The 24,444-nt window shown below is 39.1% G+C and overlaps 1 protein-coding gene across 7 annotated transcripts in view; it reads left to right on the top strand.

The window, feature by feature from the left end:
• Positions 1-24,444, top strand: part of KIAA1328 (KIAA1328 ortholog) — a 421,290-nt gene that overhangs the window by 156,005 nt on the left and 240,841 nt on the right. For all 7 annotated transcript variants that reach the window (XM_027526136.1, XM_027526135.1, XM_027526142.1 and 4 more), the window contains one exon: positions 1,976-2,103. In XM_027526136.1, coding sequence (XP_027381937.1) covers positions 1,976-2,103 — 128 coding nt within the window. The remainder of the gene's footprint in view (positions 1-1,975; positions 2,104-24,444) is intronic.

The following is a 24,444-nucleotide window of genomic DNA, read 5'->3' as shown; positions in this document are numbered from 1 at the left end:
ATACCCATCAGCAATTGCTTCCTGTTTTCCTCCTCCATCTTTTGGTAACCACTAATATACTTTCTATCTATATGGGATTGCCTCTTATGGACATTTATCTCCCTGCCCTTTAACTCATATAATGAATATTTCAGAAAATTGGAGAAGGGGGCAGGAAATGAACATGGATAAGTATAACGCTTATTTGTGATCTGGTATACTTAAATTGGTAAAGAATCTGCCTGCCAATGCAGGGGGCAAGAGACATGCATTTGATCCCTGGATCTGGAAGATCCCCTGGAGTAGGAAATGGCAACCCACTCCTGTATTCTTGCCTGGAAAATTCTATAGACAGAGGAGTCTGGCGGGCTTCAGTCCATGGGGTCGGGTCAACATGACTGAGTGACTTAGCACACACAAAAACACACACATACTTGGAATTAAGTTTTCTTTTCCCTGGCCCTGGCTCACTGGAAGACCTATTTTAAACAACAACAGTAGCATGCATAGAATATGTAGCCTTTTGTGTCTTAACTTCTTTAGCATATTAATGTATTCAGGGTTCATTCATACAGTAGCATGTAGTGATACTTTGTTTCTTTTATGATTGAAAAATATTTCATTTTATAGGTATACCACATTTTGTTTATCCATTTATCACTTGATAGACATTTGAGTTGTTTTCACTTTTTCACTGTTATGAATAATGCCACTTTGAATATGCATATACAAGTTTTTGATGTGAACCTATATTTTCAGTTCTCTTGGAGAATTGGAGTGGAATTGCTGAGTCTTACGGAAACACTGTGTCTAATTTTTTGAGACACGGCTAAATTATTTTCCAAAGCAGCAGCTTTTTACATTCCCCTCAGCTGTGTAGGAGGGTTCTGATTTCATCATATTCTTGCCAGCACTTGTTATTGTCAGTCTTTTTGATGATAGCCATCCTAGCAAATGCAAAGTGGTATCTCAGTATGGTTTTGATTGGCATTTCCTAGTGGTTAATGGCTAATAATGTAAAGCATCTTCGCTTACACTGCTTAGACATTTGTATATTTTCTTTGAGGAAATGTCAAAGTCCTTTGCCCATTTTTAATTAGGTGATAGTTTTTTATTGTTGAGTTATGTAACGCCTTCATGGGCTTCCCTGGTGGCACTAGTGGTAAAGAACCACCTGGTAATGCAGGAGACATAAGAGATGCAGGTTCCATCCCTGGTTCTGGAAGATCCCCTAGAGGAGGGCATGGCAACCCACTCCAGTATTCTAGGCTTGGAGAATCCCATGGACAGAGGAACCTGGCAGGCTAGAGTTCATGGGGTCACAAAAACTTGGACATGACTGAAGCAACTTAGCATGCACATACACATAACATCTTCATATTTATAGATACCAGACCTTTACCATTTGTTCAGTTCAGTTCAGTTCAGTCGCTCAGTCATGTCCGACTCTTTGTGACCCCATGATGATTTGAAAATATTTTCTATGATTCTAGATGTTGTCTCTTCAATTTCCTAATAGTGTCCTTTGAAGCACAAAGTTTTAAAATTTGAACTCCACTTTATTTATTCTTTGTTGCTGTGCTTTTAGGTGACATTGCATAATCCAAGGTCACAAAAATTTTGCTTTTGTGAAACTTATAGTTTTAGCTATTACATTTAGGTCAGTAATCCATTTTCAGTTAGTTTTATTTATGGTGTGAGGTGGGGGTCCAACTTTTCTTTGCGTATGTTTGCATTTGTTCTTATTTATTCAAATTTAAAGATTTGAGAAAGAAATATTTAAATGGGATGAACATTGTCACTCTCTGAAATATTGTTTCATGATTTTGAGGGGGATACATGTGCTGTGTTCATCTGATGACTATACTTACTTGCACTCTCACCAACTATGGTTGCATTTCTGCTTCTGTTTTGTTTGTTGAAATCTGAAATACTACCCTGCTGGATGCAGTTTAAATCCATTTATTAGTTTTTTTCCCTTAATTTGCAATCTCACCTCTTCAGTTACAATATAAAGAATGCCAAGAACTTCTAAGTCTCTATCAGAAGTATCTATCAGAACAGCAGGAGAAGCTCACTATGTCTGTCTCAGAACTTGGTGCTGCTAAAATGCAGGAACAACAGGTAAGTGTCTTACTTCTTACCTTGTTTTTTAATGAATCAACCAGATGTCAGAAGAGTCATTTGGCCTCTTACTTTAATTGTCTCACTGTATACATTGTCTTTAGACGTGCAATTACAGTGTGTGATTGAGTTGGTTTAATCTACTTCCCTATTTTCTTTTCCTCTCCTGTTCTGGGGCCTGGAGGTCAGGAATGATTCCTTGACCAGGCTGTGCATCAGGAGGGCAGCTCCTGGTTGTATGGAAGCACTGCAGGAGTGATAAAGAAAACCCAGTGTTCTGTTACTTAGTGACAATCAGGTGGGCTCTTTTTTACTCATAAACCTCTTCTAATTTATGTTCAGAGTTTTAGAATAATAAAAGTGTCTTGGTGACTGGTAAAAGCTTTAATTAGAGAAACTGGAATAGTTAATGTAATTTAGTGTTTGTATATACTTATTAATCACATAAGTATATATGAGTGTTTGTGTATTAGAGTTTGTATACGTATCATCAAATAGTACATATTACATAATTAAATGAAAGTTCAGAACCCTGCCAGCTGTGATGTGAAACAAGCTCTGAAAATCGACTTCTTTCTCTCTAGCAACTAACACCAGATGTCTTTTTCACATCCAAATGAATTTAAATCTTCAAATGGATAAGGATACCCTTTGTATTGAAACACTGTAGGAAAAAAGCTATATGTATAGTAGGGTCAAAGTCACTCATATTAGTATTAAGACATTGATAATGTACCTATTATCAGAGTAGATTCCATCCTGGTTATGGTTCAGTAGGTTGAGCACAGCTACTTTATTACTAATTGTTCATTACCCAGGTTCATTTTCCATTTATGCATGGATGGACAACTTTCAGAAGGATTATCCTGTCTTTTCTGTTAAATTGTACAGGTTCAGATTCTATATTGATTGCAAGGATTATCCTTTCCCTTTGAGTAGTAACAAGTCCTGAGTGGTTTTCTGTAACCCTTCTAAGTTTTATTCAACCTAAAGACACCTGTCTCAGATGGGTTAACAGTTTTGGTCAAGAAAACTCCAGTTTTGAACCTCAAGTTTTGACATGCCTGCCTGCGTGCTGAGTCACTTGAGTTGTCCGACTTTTTGCGACCCCTATGGACTGTAGCCCGCCAGGCTCCTCTGTCCATGGGATTCTCTAGGCAAGAATACTGTAGTGGGTTGCCATTTCCTTCTCCAGGAGATCTTCCCAACCCAGGGATTGAACCTGCATCTCGTACTTCCCCTGCTTTGGCAGGCAGGTTCTTTACCACTAGCACCACCTAGGAGGCAGTAAAAAGAAAGAATAATAATTTTGCTGGAAGGTGGTATATCTTAGACTTTTAATATACCCACCCTTTTTTTGAAGTCTGTAATATTTATAAGAAACAACCAAAGTATGAGTGGTTTATTTGTATTCTAACTTTTGAAAAATTATCTTTGGTTCTCTTTTCTGAAAACTTAGGCTATAAAATGAGGCAGAGAAGGTAGCAGCTAATCTTGTTTGTCTGGATTTGTTTTGCCACTTTGCAAAAGGGCAGGTGTATTTTAAGGTGGCCCTTGTCTGTTGCTCTCATGAGTGGGCTAGGGAAAACTATAGCATGAAGTTAAGATTTCTGAGCTCTGCTTTTTCATTTCCACTCCCTCCCTCTCCATGATGGGCGTTAACAGGGCACAGAAACACTGACCAGAGTATTGGATGAAAGGCAGAGGGACTTTTCAATTGCCAGTAGTTAAGGATAGAGACTGGAGAAGGAAATGGCAACTCACTCCAGTATTCTTGCCTGGAGAATCCCATGGACAGAGGAGCCTCGTGGGATACAGTCCGTGCAGTCACAAAGAGTCAGACATGACTAAGTGACTAACACACACACACACAAGGATAGAGACTGAGAGTCAAGAAATAGTCATTAGGGCACTCTAAAGACATCTAGATTAAGGAGGCCCAGTCCTTTTTCTATCTACTTCTAAAAAGAGGAGAGTGAAAAAGCTGGCTTAAAACTCAACATTCAGAAAACTAAGATCATGGCATCCGGTCCCATCACCTCAAGGCAAATAGATGAGGAAACAATGGAAACAGTGACAGACTTTATTTTCTTGGGCTCCAAAATCACTGTAGATGGTGACTACAGCCATGAAATTAAAAGACACTTGCTTCTTGGAAGAAAAGCTATGACCAACCTAGACAGCATATTAAAAAGCAGAGACATTACTTTGCTGACAAAGGTCCATCTAGTCAAGGCTATGGTTTTTCCATCAAGGCTATGGTTTTTCCAGTAGTCATGTATGGATGTGAGAGTTGGACTATAAAGAAAACTGAGTACTGAAGAAATGATGGTTTTGAACGGTGGTGTTGGAGAAGACTCTTGAGAGTCCCTTGGACTGCAAAGAGATCAAACCAGTCGATCCCAAAGGAAATCAGTCCTGAATATTCATTGGAAGGACTGATGCTAAAGCTGAAACTCCCAATACTTTGGCCACCTGATGTGAAGAGCTGACTCATTTGAAAAGACCCTGATGCTGGGCAAGATTGAAGGCAGGAGGAGAAGGGGACGACAGAGGATGAGATGGTTGGATAGCATCCTGGACTCAATGGACATGAGTTTGAGCAAGCTCTAGGAGTTGGTGATGGACAGGGAAGCCTGGAATGCTGCAGTCCATGGGGTCACAAAGAGTTGACAAGGCTGAGTGACTGAACTGAACTGAAGTGAACTGAAAATGAGGCGGGAGGGAGTAAAACTTCCTCAAGGAATAGTGTTTTATGTTTAAACTAGTGACTCTTGGACGTTTCCCTAGCAGCCAGCCATAGTTAACACTGCCTTCTTACTTAACCTTAAACTTGAGAGGCAAAACTTAAAAAAAAATAACAAATCTTATAAATTGTTGGTCAAGGGTATGGAGAAAGTATATTCTCAAAAGGAGATACTTTTGAATTTTCATTTTAACTTTATCATGAGAAAAATTTAAAACCATGATTTCAGGAAGTTCCTGGTGGTCAAACCACTTGTAGCCTCTACTATTTGAATGAAATTAAGGCCACGTGTAGGCTCTACAAGCGCATTTGGCGCGGGAGGCTGCGACCGGCGCATTTGGCGCGGGCGGCTGCGACCGGCGCATTTGGCGCGGGCGGCTGCGACCGGCGCATTTGGCGCGGGCGGCTGCGACCGGCGCATTTGGCGCGGGCGGCTGCGACCGGCGCATTTGGCGCGGGCGGCTGCGACCGGCGCATTTGGCGCGGGCGGCTGCGACCGGCGCATTTGGCGCGGGCGGCTGCGACCGGCGCATTTGGCGCGGGCGGCTACCCCATGTCTAAGGTCAGGGGCAGAAGCCGGGAGGACCCCATGCCCGAGAGGAGGCGGCCAAGAGGAGTTACCCCACGTCCGAGGTCAGGGGCAGCGGCTAAGAGTGCCAGGCTGCGACGGCGCAAGAACAGCCGAGAGGAGCTACCCCACGTGTGAGGTCAGGGGCGGTGGCCAGGAGGAGCCACCCCACGTCCCAGGTTAGGGGCGGTGGCCGGGAGGAGCAACCCCACCTCCAAGGAGCGGTGGCTGCGCTGGTGCAGGAGGGCCTAGAGGAGCTATTCCGCATTCAAGGTCAGAAAGGACGGCGGTGCGGAGATACGCCTCGTCCAAGGTAAGGAGCAGCGGCTGCGCTTTGCAGGAGCAGCCGTGAAGAGATACCCCACGCCCAAGGTAAGAGAAACCCAAGTAAGACGGTAGGTGTTACAACAGGGCATCAGAGGGCAGACACACTGAAACCATACTCACAGAAAACTAGTCAATCTAATCACACCAGGACCACAGCCTTGTCTAACTCAGTGAAACTAAGCCATGTCTGTGGGGCCACCCAAGACGGGCGGGTCGTGGTGGAGAGATCTGACAGAATGTGGTCCACTGGAGAAGGGAATGGCAAACCACTTCAGTATTCTTGCCTTGAGAACCCCATGAACAGTATGAAAAGGCAAAATGATAGGATACTGAAAGAGGAACTCACCAGGTCAGTAGGTGCCCATATGCTACTGGAGATCAGTGGAGAAATAACTCCAGAAAGAATGAAGGAAAGGAGCCAAAGCAAAAACAATACTCAGTTGTGGATGTGACTGGTGATAGAGGCAAGGTCCAATGCTGTAAAGAGCAATATTGCATAGGAACCTGGAATGTCAGGTCTATGAATCAAGGCAAATTGGAAGTGGTCAGACAAGAGATGGCAAGAATGAACGTCGACTTTCTAGGAATTAGCGAACTAAAATGGACTGGAATGGGTGACTTTAACTCAGATAACCATTACATCTACTACTGCGGATAGGAATCCCTCAGAAGAAATGGAGTAGCCATCATGGTCAACAAAAGAGTTCAAAATGCAGTACTTGGATGCAGTCTCAAAAACAACAGAATGATCTCTGTTCATTTCCAAGACAAACCATTCAATATCACAGTAATCCAAGTCTATGCCCCAACCAGTAACGCTGAAGAAGCTGAAGTTGAACGGTTCTATGAAGACCTACAAGACCTTTTAGAATTAACACCCAAAAAAGATGTCCTTTTCATTATAGGGGACTAGAATGCAAAAGTAGGAAGTCAAGAAACATCTGGAGTAACAGGCAAATTTGGCCTTGGAATACAGAATGAAGCAGGGCAAAGACTAATAGAGTTTTGCCAAGAAAATGCACTGGTCATAGCAAACACCCTCTTCCAACAACACAAGAGAAGACTCTACACATGGACATCACCAGATAGTCAACACCAAAATCAGATTGATTATATTCTTTGCAGCCAAAGATGGAGAAGCTCTATATAGTCAACAAAAACAAGACCAGGAGCTGACTGTGGCTCAGATCATGAACTCCTTAGTGCCAAATTCAGACTGAAATTGAAGAAAGTAGGGAAAACCACTAGACCATTCAGGTATGACCTAAATCAAATCCCTTATGATTATACAGTGGAAATAGATTTAAGGGACTAGATCTGATAGAGTGCTTGATGAATATGGACTGAGGTTCGTGACATTGTCCAGGAGACAGGGATCAAGACCATCCCCATGGAAAAGAAATGCAAAAAAGCAAAATGGGTGTCTGGGGAGGCTTTACAAATAACTGTGAAAAGAGGGAAGTGAAAAGCAAAGGAGAAAAGGAAAGATTTAAGCATCTGAATGCAGAGTTCCAAAGAATAGCAAGAAGAGATAAGAAAGCCTTCCTCAGTGATCAATGCAAAGAAATAGAGGAAAACAACAGAATGGGAAAGACTAGAGATCTCTTCAAGAAAATTAGAGATACCAAGGGAACATTTCATGCAAAGGTGGGCTCGATGAAGGACAGAAACGGTATGGACCTGACAGAAGCAAAAGATGTTAAGAAGAGGTGGCAAGATTTCACGCCAGTAAGAATGGCTGCGATCCAAAAGTCTACAAGCAATAAATGCTGGGGAGGGTGTGGAGAAAAGGGAACCCTCTTACACTGTTGGTGGGAATGCAAACTAGTACAGCCACTATGGAGAACAGTGTGGAGATTCCTTAAAAAACTGGAAATAGAACTGCCTTATGACCCAGCAATCCCACTGCTGGGCATACACACTGAGGAAACCAGAACTGAAAGAGACACATGTACCCCAATGTTCATCGCAGCACTGTTTATAATAGCCAGGACAGGGAAGCACCCTAGATGTCCATCAGCAGATGAATGGATAAGAAAGCTGTGGTACATATACACAATGGAGTATTACTCAGCCATTAAAAAGAATACATTTGAATCAGTTCTAATGAGGTGGATGAAACTGGAGCCTATTATACAGAGTGAAGTAAGCCAGAAAGAAAAACACCAATACAGTATACTAACGCATATATATGGAATTTAGAAAGATGGTAACAATAACCCTGTATGCAAGACAGCAAAAGAGACACAGATGTATAGAACAGTCTTTTGTACTCTGTGGGAGAGGGAGAGGGTGGGATGATTTGGGAGAATGGCATTGAAACATGTATAATATCATATATGAAACGAGTCACCAGTCCAGGTTCAATGCATGATACTGGATGCTTGGGGCTGGTGCACTGGGACGACCCAGAGGGATGGTATGGGGAGGGAGGAGAGAGGAAGGTTCAGGATGGGGAACACGTGTATACCTGTGGCAGATTCATGTTGATATATGGCAAAACCAATACAATATTGTAAAGTTAATAAGTTAAATTAAAAAATTAAAAAAAAAAAAGAGGTGGCAAGAATACACAGAAGAACTGTACAAAAAAGATCTTCATGACCCAGATAATCACGATGGTGTGATCACTCACCTAGAGCCAGACATCCTGGAATGTGAAGCCAAGTGGGCCTTAGAAAGCATTACTACAAACAAAGCTAGTGGAGGTGATGGAATTCCAGTTGAGCTATTTCAAATCCTGAAAGATGATGCTGTGAAAGTGCTGCACTCAATATGTCAGCAAATTTGGAAAACTCAGCAGTGGCCACAGGACTGGAAAAGGCCAGTATTCATTCCAATCCCAAGGAAAGGCAATGCCAAAGAATGCTCAAACTACCCGCACAATTTCACTCATCACACACGCTAGTCAAGTAATGCTCAAAATTCTCCAAGCCAGGCTTCAGCAATACGTGAACCATGAACTTCCAGATGTTCAAGCTGGTTTTAGAAAACGCAGAGGAACCGGAGACCAAATTGCCAACATCCGCTGGATCATCGAAAAAGCAAGAGAGTTCCAGAAAAACATCTATTTCTGTTCTATTGACTATGCCCAAGCCTTTGACTGTGTGGATCACAATAAACTGTGGAAAATTCTGAAAGAGACGGGAATACCAGGCCACCTGACCTGCCTCTTGACAAACCTGTATGCAGGTCAGGAAGCAACAGTTAGAACTGGACATGGAACAACAGACTGGTTCCAAATAGGAAAAGGAGTATGCCAGAGCTGTATATTGTCACCCTGCTTATTTAGCTTATATGCAGAGTACATCATGAGAAATGCTGGGCTGGAGGAAGCTCAAGCTGGAATCAAGATTGCCGGGAGAAATATCAATAACCTCATATATGCAGAAAGTGAAGAGGAACTAAAAAGCCTCTTGATGAAAGTGAAAGAGGAGAGTGAAAAAGTTGGCTTAAGGCTCAACATTCAGAAAACGAAGATCATGGCATCTGGTCCCATCACTTCATGGGAAACAGATGGGGAAACAGTGGAAACAGTGTCAGACTTTATTTTTTGGGGTTCCAAAATCACTGCAGATGATGACTGCACCCATGAAATTAAAAGATGCTTACTCCTTGGCAGGAAAGTTATGACCAACCTAGATAGCATATTCAAAAGCAGAGACATTACTTTGCCAACCAAGGTCCGTCTAGTCAAGGCTATGGTTTTTCCACTGGTCATTTGTGGATGTGAGAGTTGGACTGTGAAGAAGGCTGAGCGCCGAAGAATTGATGCTTTTGAACTGTGGTGTTGGAGAAGACCCTTGAGAGTCCCTTGGACTGCAAGGAGATCCAACCAGTCCATTCTGAAGGAGATCAGCCCTGGGATTTCTTTGGAAGGAATGATGCTAAAGCTGAAACTCCAGTACTTTGGCCACCTCATATGAAGAGTTGACTCATTCGAAAAGACTCTGATGCTGGGAGGGATTGGGGGCAGTAGGAGAAGGGGACGACAGAGGATGAGATGGCTGGATGGCATCACTGACTCGATGGACATGAGTCTGAGTGAACTCCGGGAGTTGGTGATGGACAGGGAGGCCTGGTATGCTGCGATTCATGGGGTCGTAAAGAGTCAGACACGACTGAGTGACTGAAGTGAACTGTAGGCTCTACTATTTTAACCTGAATTGGGAAAATAAGTTTCCTTTTGAACAGTAATTGGCAGTTGTCACCTGTATTACCTGACTTGTTCTTTGTGACAGGCTTCTTTTAGCTAAACCAAAGTAAGCACTTTCTCACTCGACATCTTGGAACCTGGGTGAATCTAGTGGACATCTTATTCTTTTGTAATCACTGTTTATTCATCCATCTCTTTCACCAAACTTTTTTGAAAACAAGCATCCTGTTGGTTTTTGTACACTCAGAGACTAATATATTTGGCTTAATAAATATTTAATTTTATTTAACAAAATTTAATGTGGTACATACTGTGTACTGGTACTGTTCTTAGCTCTTAACGTACATTAAAACATTTACTCCCTTGGTAGCCCAGTGAAGTTATTTTACAGAGGAGAAGCCTGAGGCAGAGGAAGAGATTTGTCCAAGTCATCTAGGTAGCAAGTCGGGAAATCAAGCAACTGCTGTTTAGTCGCTAAATCCTGTCTGACTCTTTGCAACCCCATGCACTGAAGCCCACCAGGCTCCTCTGTCTGTGGGACTTCCTGGGCAAGAATACTGGAGAGAGTTGCCATTTCCTTCTCTAAGGGATCTTCCCAAGCCAGGGATTGAACTCATGTTTCCTGCTTGGCAGGCAGAATCTTTAACACTGAGCCACTTGGGAAGCCCTGGGAAATCAAGATATGAACCCAAACAACCTGAATCTGTATTTTCTTGAGAGAAAGACAAGAAAAACTTGAGATAGCTAAAATATAGATTTATAGAAAATTTGCTTTAAATGCCCTTGTTTCTACAACTAACCCTCTTTTGAATCTTAATCTGAAATCCAGTTTTTTGAATACCAGAGCACAAATCTACTAGAGATGGTGGGAAACACTTTGATTTTTCTGTGAGTAGCCATAATGTTAGGTAGATGTAAAATTTTATTTGTTTTCAAAGTAAGGTTTTTTTAAACTCATCTTTAGATTTTGTGATGGAGAGTCAGCAATTCATTTTTCATGAGATTCATTTGACTTTAAGGGACTTGTTCAGTTTCTTCTTTGTGTTGGTTGCTATGTGGCTCAAGTTGCTTATTATAGGTTTTGTGTATAGTTTTATTAAATCTGCAGTTCTTATGAAGAATGCCCTAGCTTATGGTTTTCTTTTTTGCCTTTTGGTTGAAAAGAAGTTGCTCCATTTACAAAGTAAATTTTTTCCTTGCTTTTCCCCAGTCCTCTTTCTTGCTTTGCCTCAAAGATGAATTTACATTCTCCATTCATCTTATAATTTGTTCAGCCTTACAAATTCTTCACTGTGGAATCTAGAAAGATGTTTCACTTACTCTATTTAGACTGAGACACCTCACTGATGTGTGTCTGTTACTCCGTTTCCTGATCCTTAAGAAACAGTACTTAACAAATATGACCTTGGTTCTTGGACATGGGAGGATCCAGTAACCATAGTTTTGGTCAGTGTACATTTTAGAATATAGCTCTTCTTATCACAGGTGAGTGTTAATTTCTTTTTCTGTGAATCTGACCTTAATGTCACCTTAAACTATGATGCGTATAACTTCTATTTTATTTTTATTTATTTGACTGTGCTGAGTCTTAGTTGCAACAGGTGGGACCTTTAGTTGTGGCACGTGGGATCTAGTTCTCTTACCAAGGTTCCAACCCAAGCCCCTTGCATCAGGAGCACGGAGTCTTAGGCACTGGACCACCAGGGAAGTCCCCTATTTTAATCTTATTTGATAAGCTGTATCATTCCAGGAATGGTATAGTATTTCCACAGAACTCTTTATATTAAAACCTAGGGTGCATGTTGACTAGCTTTTCCCACTGTAGTTTGAAAATGTCCCTATGCAAGATTGACTTACTGTTTTTCTCAACTCTTCATTTTTTTGCCAAGTGGATATTAAAAGGTATATTTGGAATCATCTTGAGATTTCTCCCTTTTCTACCAGATGGATAAAATCTCCATTACTTTTTAACCATGGGCAGTGGATATTAATGAATCTCTGTTGTTCTGATCTGGTAAAAGGCCTTTTATAGAAATTTTTCCATTTTTCCCATGATTACTTGTTCTGTATTTCTCTATTTAGGTCTGCATCATGGACCAGACAGAATCTGAACCATAATAAAGATAAATCACTGCTGAGTGCATGTTTAATTGTTTCTGTGTTTCTATTACTGCTGTCTCTATAGTTTGTTAAAGAGTTTGGTAGCACTTTGGACCACAATGTCTTGAGACAACTTCCTATACTGTGATTATTTTCATATGTTCTTTTGGTTAAAATTTTTTGTTTACCACATACAGGCATGTGCTAATAAAGCTCCTTACCATTCTTCTAGTACCTTCTATCTTATTTACTTATGTATTTTAATATGTAATATTTATTTTATTTCTGTCTATACTAAGATATTTTTGAGTTTTTTATATAAACCCAGATTTTCTTGGCAGTCCAGAAGTGTCACCACACTTCTAACTGACAAAGAAGCCAAATCAAAAATGTCATGCTCTTTGAATATCTGTTACATGTTTGACTCAAGTGTACTACAGAATTCTTCATGGAATAAAAGATTTGTAGATAGAAAAAAAGATGTGATTAACAGTTAACTTCTCATCAGAAACAGTAGAAGAAAGAGGCAGTGGGATGGCATATTCAAAGAGCTGAAGGGGAAAAAAACTGGCAATCAAGCAAAACTATCCTTCAACAATGAAAGTGACAATAAGAAATTCCTAAATAAATAAAGACAAAGAGAATTTATTGCTGGCTTACCTGCCTTACAATAAATACTAATAGAAGTCTGTTCAGAGGAAAAAAAATGACATAGACAGTAACTCAAATTCACATAAAGAAATAGAACACTGGTAAAAGTAATTATATATCTTTTTTTTCTTAAATAGACAACATAAAAGTCACCTGAATAAAACAACAATTATAAAATTGTATTATTGAGCTTATAAGATATAAGACTTTGTGTGTATGTATGTGTGTGTACTTGCACGAAGGGAAGAAGACAGAAGGAAGCTCTGTTGGAGGAAATTTTCTCTGTATTACTGGAATAAGACCGTCTTTATTCATTGACAGCATAATCTTATATGTAGAAAATCTCAAGAAATCCAGACACACACACCACACAAACTGATAGAATAAATCAGTTTAGCTGGTTTGCACGATATAAGATCAGTATGCAAGTCTATTTCTATTTACTATCAATGAACAATTTAAAATGTATGTATTTAAGAAAGCAGTGCAATAAAACACTGAAAATAATAAAGCATTGCTAAGAGAAATTAAATATCTAAGATACTATTCCATGTTCATGGATTGTACACTCAGTGCTATTAAGATGGTAATTTTCCACAAATTTGTTTATAGGTTTGTTGCAAACTCCAGCATTTTTCCTTTTCACAGAAATTGATAAGATGATCCAAAAATTAATATGGAAATGCAAAGGGACACTAATAGACAGAAATAATTTCTGAAAGAACAGCAAAGTATAAGATCACTGTTTCTAACTTGAATCTTTACTCTAAAGGTACAGTATGTAGATAGAATTTTAACTTGATTTGCATGTCTTTTGACCCCTGATGACATGGTTTCACTCCCATGTTATTCAGTTCAGTTCAGTAGCTCAGTCGTGTCCGACTCTTTGCGACCCCATGAACCACAGCATGCCAGGCCTCTCTGTCTATCACCAACTGCTGGAGTCTATCCAAATCCATGTCCATTGAGTCAGTGATGCCATTCAACCATCTCATCCTCTGTCGTCCCCTTCTCCTCCTGCCTTCAATCTTGCCCAGCATCAGGGTCTTCTCAAATGAGCCAGCTCTTCCCATCAGGTGGAGTATTGGAGTTTCAGCTTCAACATCAGTGCTTCCAATGAACAACCAGGACTGATCTACTTTAGGATGAACTGGTTGGATCTCCTTGCAGTCCAAGGGACTCTCAAGAGTCTTCTCCAACACCACAGTTGAAAAGCATCAATTCGTCAGTGCTCAGCTTTCTTTATAGTCCCAACTCTCACATCCATAAATGACTACTGCAAAAACCATAGCCTTTGCTAGATGGACCTTTGTTGACAAAGAAATGTCTCTGCTTTTGAATATGCTATCTAGGTTGGTCATAACTTTCCTTCCAAGGAGCAAGTGTCTTTTAATTTCATGGCTGTAGTCACCATCTGCAGTGATTTTGGAGCCCCCAAAAATAAAGTCAGCCAGTGTTTCCACTGTTTCCCCATCTATTTCCCATGAAGTAATGGGACCAGATGCCATGATCTTAGTTTTCTGAATGTTGAGCTTTAAGCCTACTTTTTCACTCTTCTCTTTCACCTTCATCAAGAGGTTATTTAATTCTTCTTCACTTTGTGCCATAAGGGTGGTGTCATCTGCATATCTGAGGTTATGATATTTCTCCTGGTAATCTTGATTCCAGCTTGTGCTTCCTCCAGCCCAGCATTTCTCATATGAGTTAAATAAGCAGGGGACAATATACAGCTTTGACATACTCATTTTCCTATTTGGAACCAGTCCGTTGTTCCATGTCCAGTTCTAACTGTTGCTTCCTGACCTGCATACAGGTTTCTCTAGAGGCAGGTCAAGCGGTCTGATATTCCCATCTCTTTCAGAATTTTCCACAGTTTATTGTGATCCACACAGTCAAAGGCTTTGGCATAGTCAAGCAGAAGTAGATGTTTTTCTGAAACTTTCTTGCTTTGCAATGATCCAGCGGATGTTGCCAATTTGATCTCTGGTTCCTGTGCCATTTCTAAATCCAGCTTGAACATCTGGAAGTTCATGGTTCACGTATTGCTGAAGCCTGGGTTGGAGAATTTTGAGCATTACTTTACTAGCGTGTGAGATGAGTACAATTGTGCGGTAGTTTGAGCATTCTTTGGCATTGCCTTTCTTTGGGATTGGAATGAATACTGGTCTTTTCCAGTCCTGTGGCCACTGCTGAGTTTTCCAAATTTGCTGGCATATTGAGTGCAACACTTTAACAGCATCGTCTTTTGGAATTTGTAATAGCTCAACTGGAATTCCATCACCTCCACTAGCTTTGTTCATAGTGATGCTTTCTAATGCCCACTTGACTTCACATTCCAGGATGTCTGGCTCTAGGTGAGTGATCACACCATCGTGATTATCTGGGTCATGAAGATCTTTTTTGTACAGTTCTTCTGTGTATTCTTGCCACCTCTTCTTAATATCTTCAGCTTCTGTCATGTCCCTACCATTTCTGTCCTTTATTGAGCCCATCTTTGCATGAGATGTTCCCTTGGTATCTCTAATTTTCTCGAAGACATCTTTGGTCTTTCCCATTCTATTGTTTTCCTCTATTTCTTTGCACTGGTCACTGAGGAAGGCTTTCTTATCTCTCCTTATTATTCTTTGAAACTCTGCATTCAAATGGGAATATCTTTCCTTTTCCTTTGCTTTTCACTTCTCTTCTTTTCACAGCTATTTGTAAGGCCTTCTCAGACAGCCATTTTGCTTTTTTGCATTCCTTTTTCTTGGAGATGGTCTTGATTCCTGTCTCCTGTACAATATCACAAAGCTCCGTCCATAGTTCATCAGGCACTCTATCAGATCTAGTCCCTTAAATCTATTTGTCACTTCCACTATATAATCATAAGGGATTTGATTTAGGTCATACCTGAATGGTCTAGTGGTTTTCCCTACTTTCTTCAATTTAAGTCTGAATTTGGCAATAAGGAATTCATGATCTGAGCCACAGTCTGCTCCTGGTCTTATTTTTGCTGACTGTATAGAGCTTCTCCAACTTTGGCTGCAAAGAATGTAATCAGTCTGATTTCGGTGTTGACCATCTGGTGATGTCCATGTGTAGAGTCTTCTCTTGTGTTGTTCGAAGAGGGTATTTGCTATGACCAGTGTGTTCTCTTGGCAAAACTCTATTAGCCTTTGCCCTGCTTCATTCTGTACTCCAAGGCCAAATTTGCCTGTTAGTCCAGGTGTTTCTTGACTTCCTACTTTTGCATTGCAGTCCCTATAATGAAAAGGACATCTTTTGGGTGTGTTATAGTGAAAAGGAGATTATCTAGGTGCGCTTAACCTAATTACATGAGAAAAATGAGGGTTTTCCCTAGCCAGGAGCAAAAAAGAAGGTCAGAGAGGTTTGAAGCCTAAGAATGGTATTTAGCATACCATTGCTGGCTTTGAAGATTGAAAGGATTAGAAGCTGAGAATTGTCTCTGACCAATAGCAAGAAAATAGTGACTTAAGTCTTCCTACCACAAGGAACTGTATTCTGTTAACAACCTGGGCTTGGAAGCAGGTTCTTCATCAGATTTTTCCAGTTAGAGCACAGACACCTTGTCAGTTAGCTGACACCTTGATTTCAGTCTTGTGAGAAGTTAAGCAAAGAACCTAGTCAAACTTGCTTGAACTGCTGACCCATAGAACTGTGAGGTAGTAAATTTGTTTTATTATAAATTTCTGTTTTGTGGTAATTTGTTATATAGAAATAGAAAACTTCGGTATTCAAGAATGTAGTACTGCCATAATGATGGACATTTAGATCAGTGGTACAGAATTGTGGATTTAGAAATAAACTCTAGCAGTTATGGTTGCTTGATTTTCAACAAAGGTGCCAACACAATCCATTGGGTATAAAATAATCTTTTCAACAGGCATCACTAGGACAATTGGACATGTGCAGAAAAGGTGAATTTAAACCCTTCACACCATGCAGAAAAATTAACTTCAACATTATTCAAACATTGAAGACACCTTTTTTGAAACCTAATGTCATATTTTTTTCAGTGTCAGATTTTGTTCTTCAGGTGCAGTGTTTTTTATGCATATTACAATGACCACCTGAATTTCAATATTGATCACAGTGTTTCAATTAGTCTTATGTAATTAATAGTAACCAGAAGTACTGCCTTTAATTAAGAAGAATAAAGTATTACTTTTATGGTACATGAAGTCCTTAATAAGAAAAAAAACAAAAACCAGTGAATGTTCTAGTATTCAAGTAACTACAAAAATCAAGAGATTCTAAAATAGTGCCTAAAGCTTTGCTTTTTGGAACCATAATATTAAGACCATTTTGAAATGTCTGGATATCTCGCTGGTAAATTCACTGTGCTTGTAGGATTGATTGCCAGATCACTTTAACAGCTGTACCCTTAAGTCAATAAACAATGCTAGTCAATAAAATATGTACTTCTGATAGCCAAGGAAACAGAATAAGAAATACTACCCTTGACAGATGGGTGAAGCTAATAAATCTGGTATAATATCAGTTATGTTGCAAAGATTCTTGGTTTAAGGGAAATTAATATTAAAAGTGTTTGTAGGATTTATTTTGACATAGATTTATTTAAAATGTGGTCCTGTGGTATGAATCATGATAGCAAAGGTCGTGGGTGCAGGCAAGGCTGTGTGGTCTGCACTGTGCTATGTGAATTTTGAATCCTAAGATGACTATGCCTATTGAATTTTTGTGTCACTATGGGGATTGAGCTAAGCAAACAATTAGAAAGCCAATTCCTGTGTCTCCCACCACTATCAAGCAGATATATTCTTCAGCCCAGTACATAGAATTTCAGCTTGTCTGCTATTGTAATGTCCTTTACCCAGAAAGTAAACTTAAAATTTGATGATTTAAACTTGTATTTATTGTAGCAAAATAGATGATATAAAGAATGTGAGAGAGACTGACCAAAGAAAGTAATGCTTTATCAAAATGCAGAAGAATTAGCTGAATGTAAATGAGGATAACTCTAATAAAGAACATGAGAATTCTCAACTCTAATGGGGAACATGAGAAGCATGAATACTTATTCACACTTACTGTCCCCGACTCATTATATATTATCTGGTCTGGAAAGAGTAAGCTCTATCACTGTGACAGATCAGAACCCTAAGTACAGTGAAAAGGCAAAACCATGCAGACAGTAAAATGATCCGTAGTTGCCTACAGTCAGGGAGACGGAAGGTGGGGCTTATAACCAAAACATTTGTCAAAATCCATAGAGCTGTGTAACACAGAGACACAAAGAGTGAATACTAATGTACACTGTTGATTTTATGGACTTAAGATAATAATAATTCATCAAATTGGCTAATAAATTATAACAAATTCATGGAATTTCCCTGGTGGTCCAGTGACTAAAACTCCTTGCTCCCAGTGCAGGGGACCCAGGTTCAATCCTCGGTCAGGGAATTTGAGCCCACATGCCACAACTAAGAGCTGGTACAGCCAAATAAATAAATAAAACTTTTAAAATTGTAGCAAATTTCTTGTGCTAATGGAAGATGTTAAAAAATCAGGGAAACCATGAGGAGAAGTGAGGGAATAAATGAGAATTATCTGCTCAATTTTTAAGTCTAAAACTGCTCTTTAAAAGTCTGTTAATTTAAAACATACAGTGAAAGTAAAGTACACAGTTTAAGTTTCTCTGAAGTTATTTGCTACCAAGATTTGTTTTATATTCTAAACAAACTGTGTTCTCTGAACTATTGATTGGAATACCACAAGTGAGCAGAGCTAACCATATAACATCTATATTTTAGGCAATTTAGTTTTACATATTTAATGTCATTTAATTAATGTAACCAGACTATCAGATACTCCTGCTTTAAAGATGATGTATTAGTCATCTATTCTCTGTAACAAAGTACTTCAAAAGATAGCAGCTTAAAACACACTTATTATCACACAGTTTCCGTGGGTCAGAATTCCAGTCAAGTCTTGGCTGGTTCCTTTGCTTCAGGTCTCTTGTAGACTACAATAAAGGTGTTGACAGCCTGGGGGAGGATCCACTTTCCACGCTCACATGTAGTTGCAAAGAATCCGTTCCTTGTGGGCTATTGAACTGCAGGCCTCAGTTCCTACCCAACTCTTGGCTGGAGGCCAACCTCAGTTCCTTGTCATGTAGACCTCTCCAGTGTGGCTGTTGGTTTCATCAAAACAGGTAAGCCAAGAAGGCACTAGCATCTACTAGCAAGACAGAAGTTCCTGTTTATATAACCTAATTGTAGGGATGACATTTTATCACCTTTGCTGTAACAGAAGCAAGTCGCAGGTCCTGCCTGCGTGCAGGGGCGATGTTCACACACAAGGGCACAAGCTGCAGGAGACAGGCTGTGATCACTGGGGCCGTCAGAGAAGCTGCCTGCCACAGGAGAAATTAAGCAAATGGTATGCCACAGTGGGATTTGAAGATCTGGAAATTGGTTAAGTTCATAGGACATACTTCTCTAGTTAAGATTCTACTTTGTTTTATGGAAATTATATCTTTATTTTCTGTTTTCTAGATACTTGATTTCTCTGATATTTAAGCACAAGTGACCCTTGAACAATGTGAAAATTAGATTTTTTAAAAATTTTATTCGAGTCATAGCAGAACTTAAAGGCAGAGACCCCAAATCAGCTGGTTTTTGTTAGGCTGGAGCAGAGTTTAAACCAGGGCAGGGCCACTCCAGCCTGGTCACATCCTACTCTCTCTACATTCTGGTCCCAAGTTTGTTTGGTTGCAAACTGTACTAAACCCCCACAAGGTTGAAAATCTGCATATAAATTTTGACTCCCCAAAAAACTTAACTGCTAATAATAACCCACTGTTGATCCTTAACTGATAGCATAAACAGCTGAATAGCACATATTTTGTATGTTATATTTGTTACATACCATATTCTTATAACAAAGGAAGCTAGAGAAAAGAAAATACTATTGATGAAATCTTAAGAAGAGAAAGTACATTTATAGTACTGTAATATCAATACTGTAAGTTTGTCTGTTTACAAGATGAATTGGCTATCATTCAGTTCCTATATCAGCATTGTCTTGTATAATATAAAACACTGTAGATGTTACATATATATAAACACTAGCACTGGACATCAAAATGAAAAGATGATGTGAAAAAGAAATTGATCAGGTTTAATAACTCATCCATTTTTAATGAAGAAGCAACAGTGTGATTGTTTATGGTAGTCTTATGGCACCCCACTCCAGGACTCTTGCCTGGAAAATCCCATGGATGGAAGAGCCTGATGGGCTGCAGTCCATGGGGTCGCTAAGATTCAGACACAACTGAGTGACTTCACTTTCACTTTTCACGTTCATGCATTGGAGAAGGAAATGGCAACCCACTCCAGTCTTCTTGCCTGGAGAATCCCAGGGACAGTGGAGCCTGGTAGGCTGCCGTCTATGGGGTCGCACAGGGTCGGACACAACTGAAGCAACTTAGCAGCAGCAGCAGCAGTGTAGTTGTTAATGATTGCTTCATGGTAGCCGAATCTATACACCGGTGAATGAATCATTGTCAAATAAAATTCTTATAGCATACAGTATTACAGTCATCTTCATAATACAATATTGAAAACATTGTTACTTAAAAAAAAATTTACCTGTGATAATAGACTGATACACAGTTTCTCGAATTATGAGAGACAGTAATATAATTCCATGAAAGCAAAATTATAAGATTGTGAGAAAATTGACACATTATTAATTTTATATTAAATATCACTCACCTTATGCCTATGTGAGAAAAGGCTATCCAACACATGTCTTGCACATGATATTCTGTATGATGAAAACTTAGGGGATTACGATGATGACCCAAAAAGGTCTCACACAGTGCTCACTGAACAATTATTTGATTTTCACATGAGCATACCCACACACACACCCCAGATTACTTTGTTTATTAACTCTGATGATTATTTACCATTCGTTAAGTGAAAGTGGATCATCATAAAGGTGTTCACCCTTGTCGTCTTCCTGTTGACTAGGCTGCGGTGGAGGGGTTGGTCCTGCTGTCTCAGGTGGTGGAGGTGGAAAAGATGGAGGAGGTGGAAGGGGAGGCAGGAGAAGCAGGCAGACTCAGTATAACTTTAAGGAATTATATCCTAATTTCTGTCTGACATTTTTGCTTTTTCATTTCTCTAAAAATGTTCCTATACAGTACTAATTCTTCCACTGTTTGCATTCATTTCAGTGCCTGAGTATCAGAATGGTCCATGTCATAAAATAAGTTAAAAACTGTCTTGAATAATTTGAACCCTTCTGCCAGATTGTCTAATGCAATCTGTTTTCTGACACTGTTTCTTCTATATCTTCTTACTCACCCTCTGGTTCTGACACAACTGATCTTTATCAAATTGTCTTCTGTTGATCTCTCTGGTGCGGTGTCTGTTATTGAGTTTTTCCAAGATCTTTGTCTTAAAACCCTTCATCCCCACCTTTTCCCCCCCTGATATCCACAATCTCTTTCATGATTTTCTTGACTGGCTCTGTCATAATCCTATGAAATCATGCACAACATCTGAACAGTTTTCTCCAGCAGGAATTTACTATTGGAGGCCTGATGACTTTCAAGACTTTTTCTGTAACATTGATGGCATCTTCAATGGGGTAATCCTTCTAGACTTTCATAGTCTTCTATCAGGGTTCACTTCCATAGTCTTGACAAGCCTTTTCATAGAGTACTGTGTGGGATGAGCCTAAAGGTCCTTATGACCTCTTGGTCTAGAGACTGAATTAGAAATGTTCACCTGTGTTTGGGGGCAAATAGACTGCTTCAGTGGCTTCACTGTTGAACTTGTAGGGTTCTGGGTGGCCAGAGGCATTTTCCAACATCCAAAGAACTTTAAAAGGCAGTCCATTACTGGCAAGATACTTCCTGACATCAGGGACAAAGCATCAGTGGAACCAGTCCAGAAAAGAGTTCTCATCCAGGTCTTCTTGTGGTGTACCCTAAAGATGGCAGCAGGTGTTTATCCTTTCTCTTCAAGGCCCATGAGTTAGCACCTTTGTAGATAAGTGCAGTCTTGATCAAACACCACACTACCATCTGCACAAAACAATAGTGTTAGCTTTTTCCTTCCTGCCTGAACTCCAGGTGCTCACTTTTCTTCCTTACTAATAGATGTCTTTTCTGGCTTTTTTTTCTAGAATAGGGCACATTCATCTGCATTAGAAACCTGCTCAGGCAGATATCCTTTCTCTGCAATGATTTCTTTAATGGCATCTGGGAGCTCGTCTGCTCCCTTTTCGATGATAGAAGCTGCTTCTCCTGTTATCTTGACATTTTTCACACCAACCGTCTTTCTAAAGTTATCAAACCATCCTTTGCTGTCATTAAATTCTCCAGTTTTAGATCTTTCACCTTTCTTTTGCTTAAAGTTGTCATATAATGAGTTCTTTTTAAAAAATCATCTTAGAGTCTATTGGTATGCCTTTCTTATAACCATCCTGCAACTACATAAAAGCTGCATTTTCAGTATGAGATAAAAAGGTATTTCACAAAAAGCATGAGGTTTTTGCGTCTGCTGGAATAGCTGTAGCAATGGCTTTACAAATTTCCTTTTTTTTTTTTTACAATGATCCTTAACGCTAGATTCATTTATCCTATAATGGTGGGTAGCCACAGCTGCAGACCTCAATTTAAGGTGCATATCAAGCAATTCAACTTTTTCTGGTAGTGTCATGACTTTTCTCTGCTTCTTGGGACCACTTCTGGCATCATTAGTAGCATTTTGTATGGGTCCCACGGAGTTATTCAAGGTTTACAGTATTGCACTAAACACGATGAAAAATACATGAGAACCACAAGAGATCACTTTTTTACTAAAAGTTCCACAGTTTACTGGAGAGACAAACTGCTCATGCAGAGATGATGAGCATCACATGGTGTTTTAAGCAGACACTCATACTTGCAACACTTGAGCACATTGCAATAGCATTAGGAGGTGACTGTGAAATTATTACAGTAATACAGCATATATAGTTCATTTATGCAGTTATGATTTAAAACTGAACCTTTACAATTGTTTATATTTCTCTCAACTGTGAATAGTGCCCTATACAGTATGTTTGTGTATTTTGATAAATTTTATCAATTTTTTATCAAATCAAATTTTTTTAATTGGATAAAATTGTGGTAAATTTTAATATTTTGTGATAGACATATATTTCATGGTAGTGAATGGTAAACTAATATCTACATATATTTTATGCATTCATGACATATCTTTTTCTTAATTTTTTTTGTGTATTTCTAGGCTATGTGTTTCCTGTTTTTTTCAAATTGTTGCAATTCTCAAACATTTTTTCCAGTATATTTATTGAAAAAAATCCATGTAGAAGTGGACCTATGTAGCTCAAATCCATATTTGTCAAAGGTCAACTGTGTATGAATTTTGTGTTGAAGATGCTGTCATGGTAGCTGACCAGTCTGTGGAATGAATTATTCTTACCAGGTTTTAAATATTTTGGTTTGCTGTATATTTTACCTGTTATTATCATTGCCTTTTTGTTATTTACTTGGACACCTACACAAATTATTATAGACCAGTTGTTACCAGTGCGAGAGAAAGGATCAGCCTCTGTATACTCCATTAAAAATCATGGGTGCCTACTCCAAATCTTCAAATCAGGCTGAATATAAAAATAATAAATAATTATTTGGTGACATACTACAAGACCATGCTAGTTGAAAGCCAAGTCAGTATTATAGACATATATTTATTATTGTCTTAATGTTAATTGTTTCAAGTCACAGTGATAATTGATAGTTTGGGTGTACAGTTTTATATATACTTGCATATTCCACAAATATTTTTTCAAGCCAGAAAATCTATTGAAAAATGCAGTCTAGACATTATTGTCTGGTTTTTGACATGAAGAAATATGTTTTATACTAGTAAGATTATAGATTTGAAATTAAATCTGAAAAGTGTTTAAACTGATAATAACATTAACTTTGTGTGTTCTCTACATTAAGTATGATTGGGATACAGTGGTTAAAATGCATTGAACAAGTTTAGGTTCATGATCACTCTTTTTGGAGCCAGTAATGTGTGTCCTTATATTTGACTCTTTATTTGACATTCATTCCCCATCCTAGATCTCAGAAGGCTATTGTGTTGTTCATTTATTTCAAATGGACTTTGGCTCTAAGACTGTGCCATCTGGAACAGACCATCATGTGCTAGGAAAGGGAATCTAGTATTCAACAGATTGTCTCGGTACTTCGTGATTCTACTTATATGAGGTTTCTAAAATAGTGAAATTCTTAAAAACAGAAAGTGGAATGGTGGGTGCCAGGGGCTGGGAAGGGGGAAAGGGGATTTACTTTTCAATGAATATAGAGTTTTACTTTTACAGGATGAAAAAGTTCTAGAGATCTGTTATATAGCAGTGTATATGGTTAACATTACTGTACATAGATTTGAAACGGTTAAGATGGTAAATTTTATGTTTGTGATTTTGACAAATAAAAACAGTCTCAGCCAAAGTGTGAATGCATGTTTACTCATGCAATAGAAAGGCTTAATGTAGAAACACTTCTGTTGTATGTATAAGTAGCTATGTTGGTAGCACTTGATTTTGTAGAGTTAATATCAACATGCTGAGATAAGAAATGGAATGGGATCTAGACCAGTCTTTAATACTACATTAATATCATTCTGATATCTTCTAAATATCAGTCTGAACTCTTTCAACCTAAGCTTTTGATCAAAGAGCCTTTCTAAGCTGAAAGGGCTTCCCAAGTGGTAAAGAACCCACCTAAGGAGACTAAGA

Source organism: Bos indicus x Bos taurus, chromosome 24 (assembly GCF_003369695.1).
Source record: "Bos indicus x Bos taurus breed Angus x Brahman F1 hybrid chromosome 24, Bos_hybrid_MaternalHap_v2.0, whole genome shotgun sequence".
Classification (NCBI taxonomy): Eukaryota; Metazoa; Chordata; class Mammalia; order Artiodactyla; family Bovidae; genus Bos; species Bos indicus x Bos taurus.
Note: the sequence above shows the minus strand (reverse complement) of the source record. Positions and strands in the feature narration are given on the sequence as shown.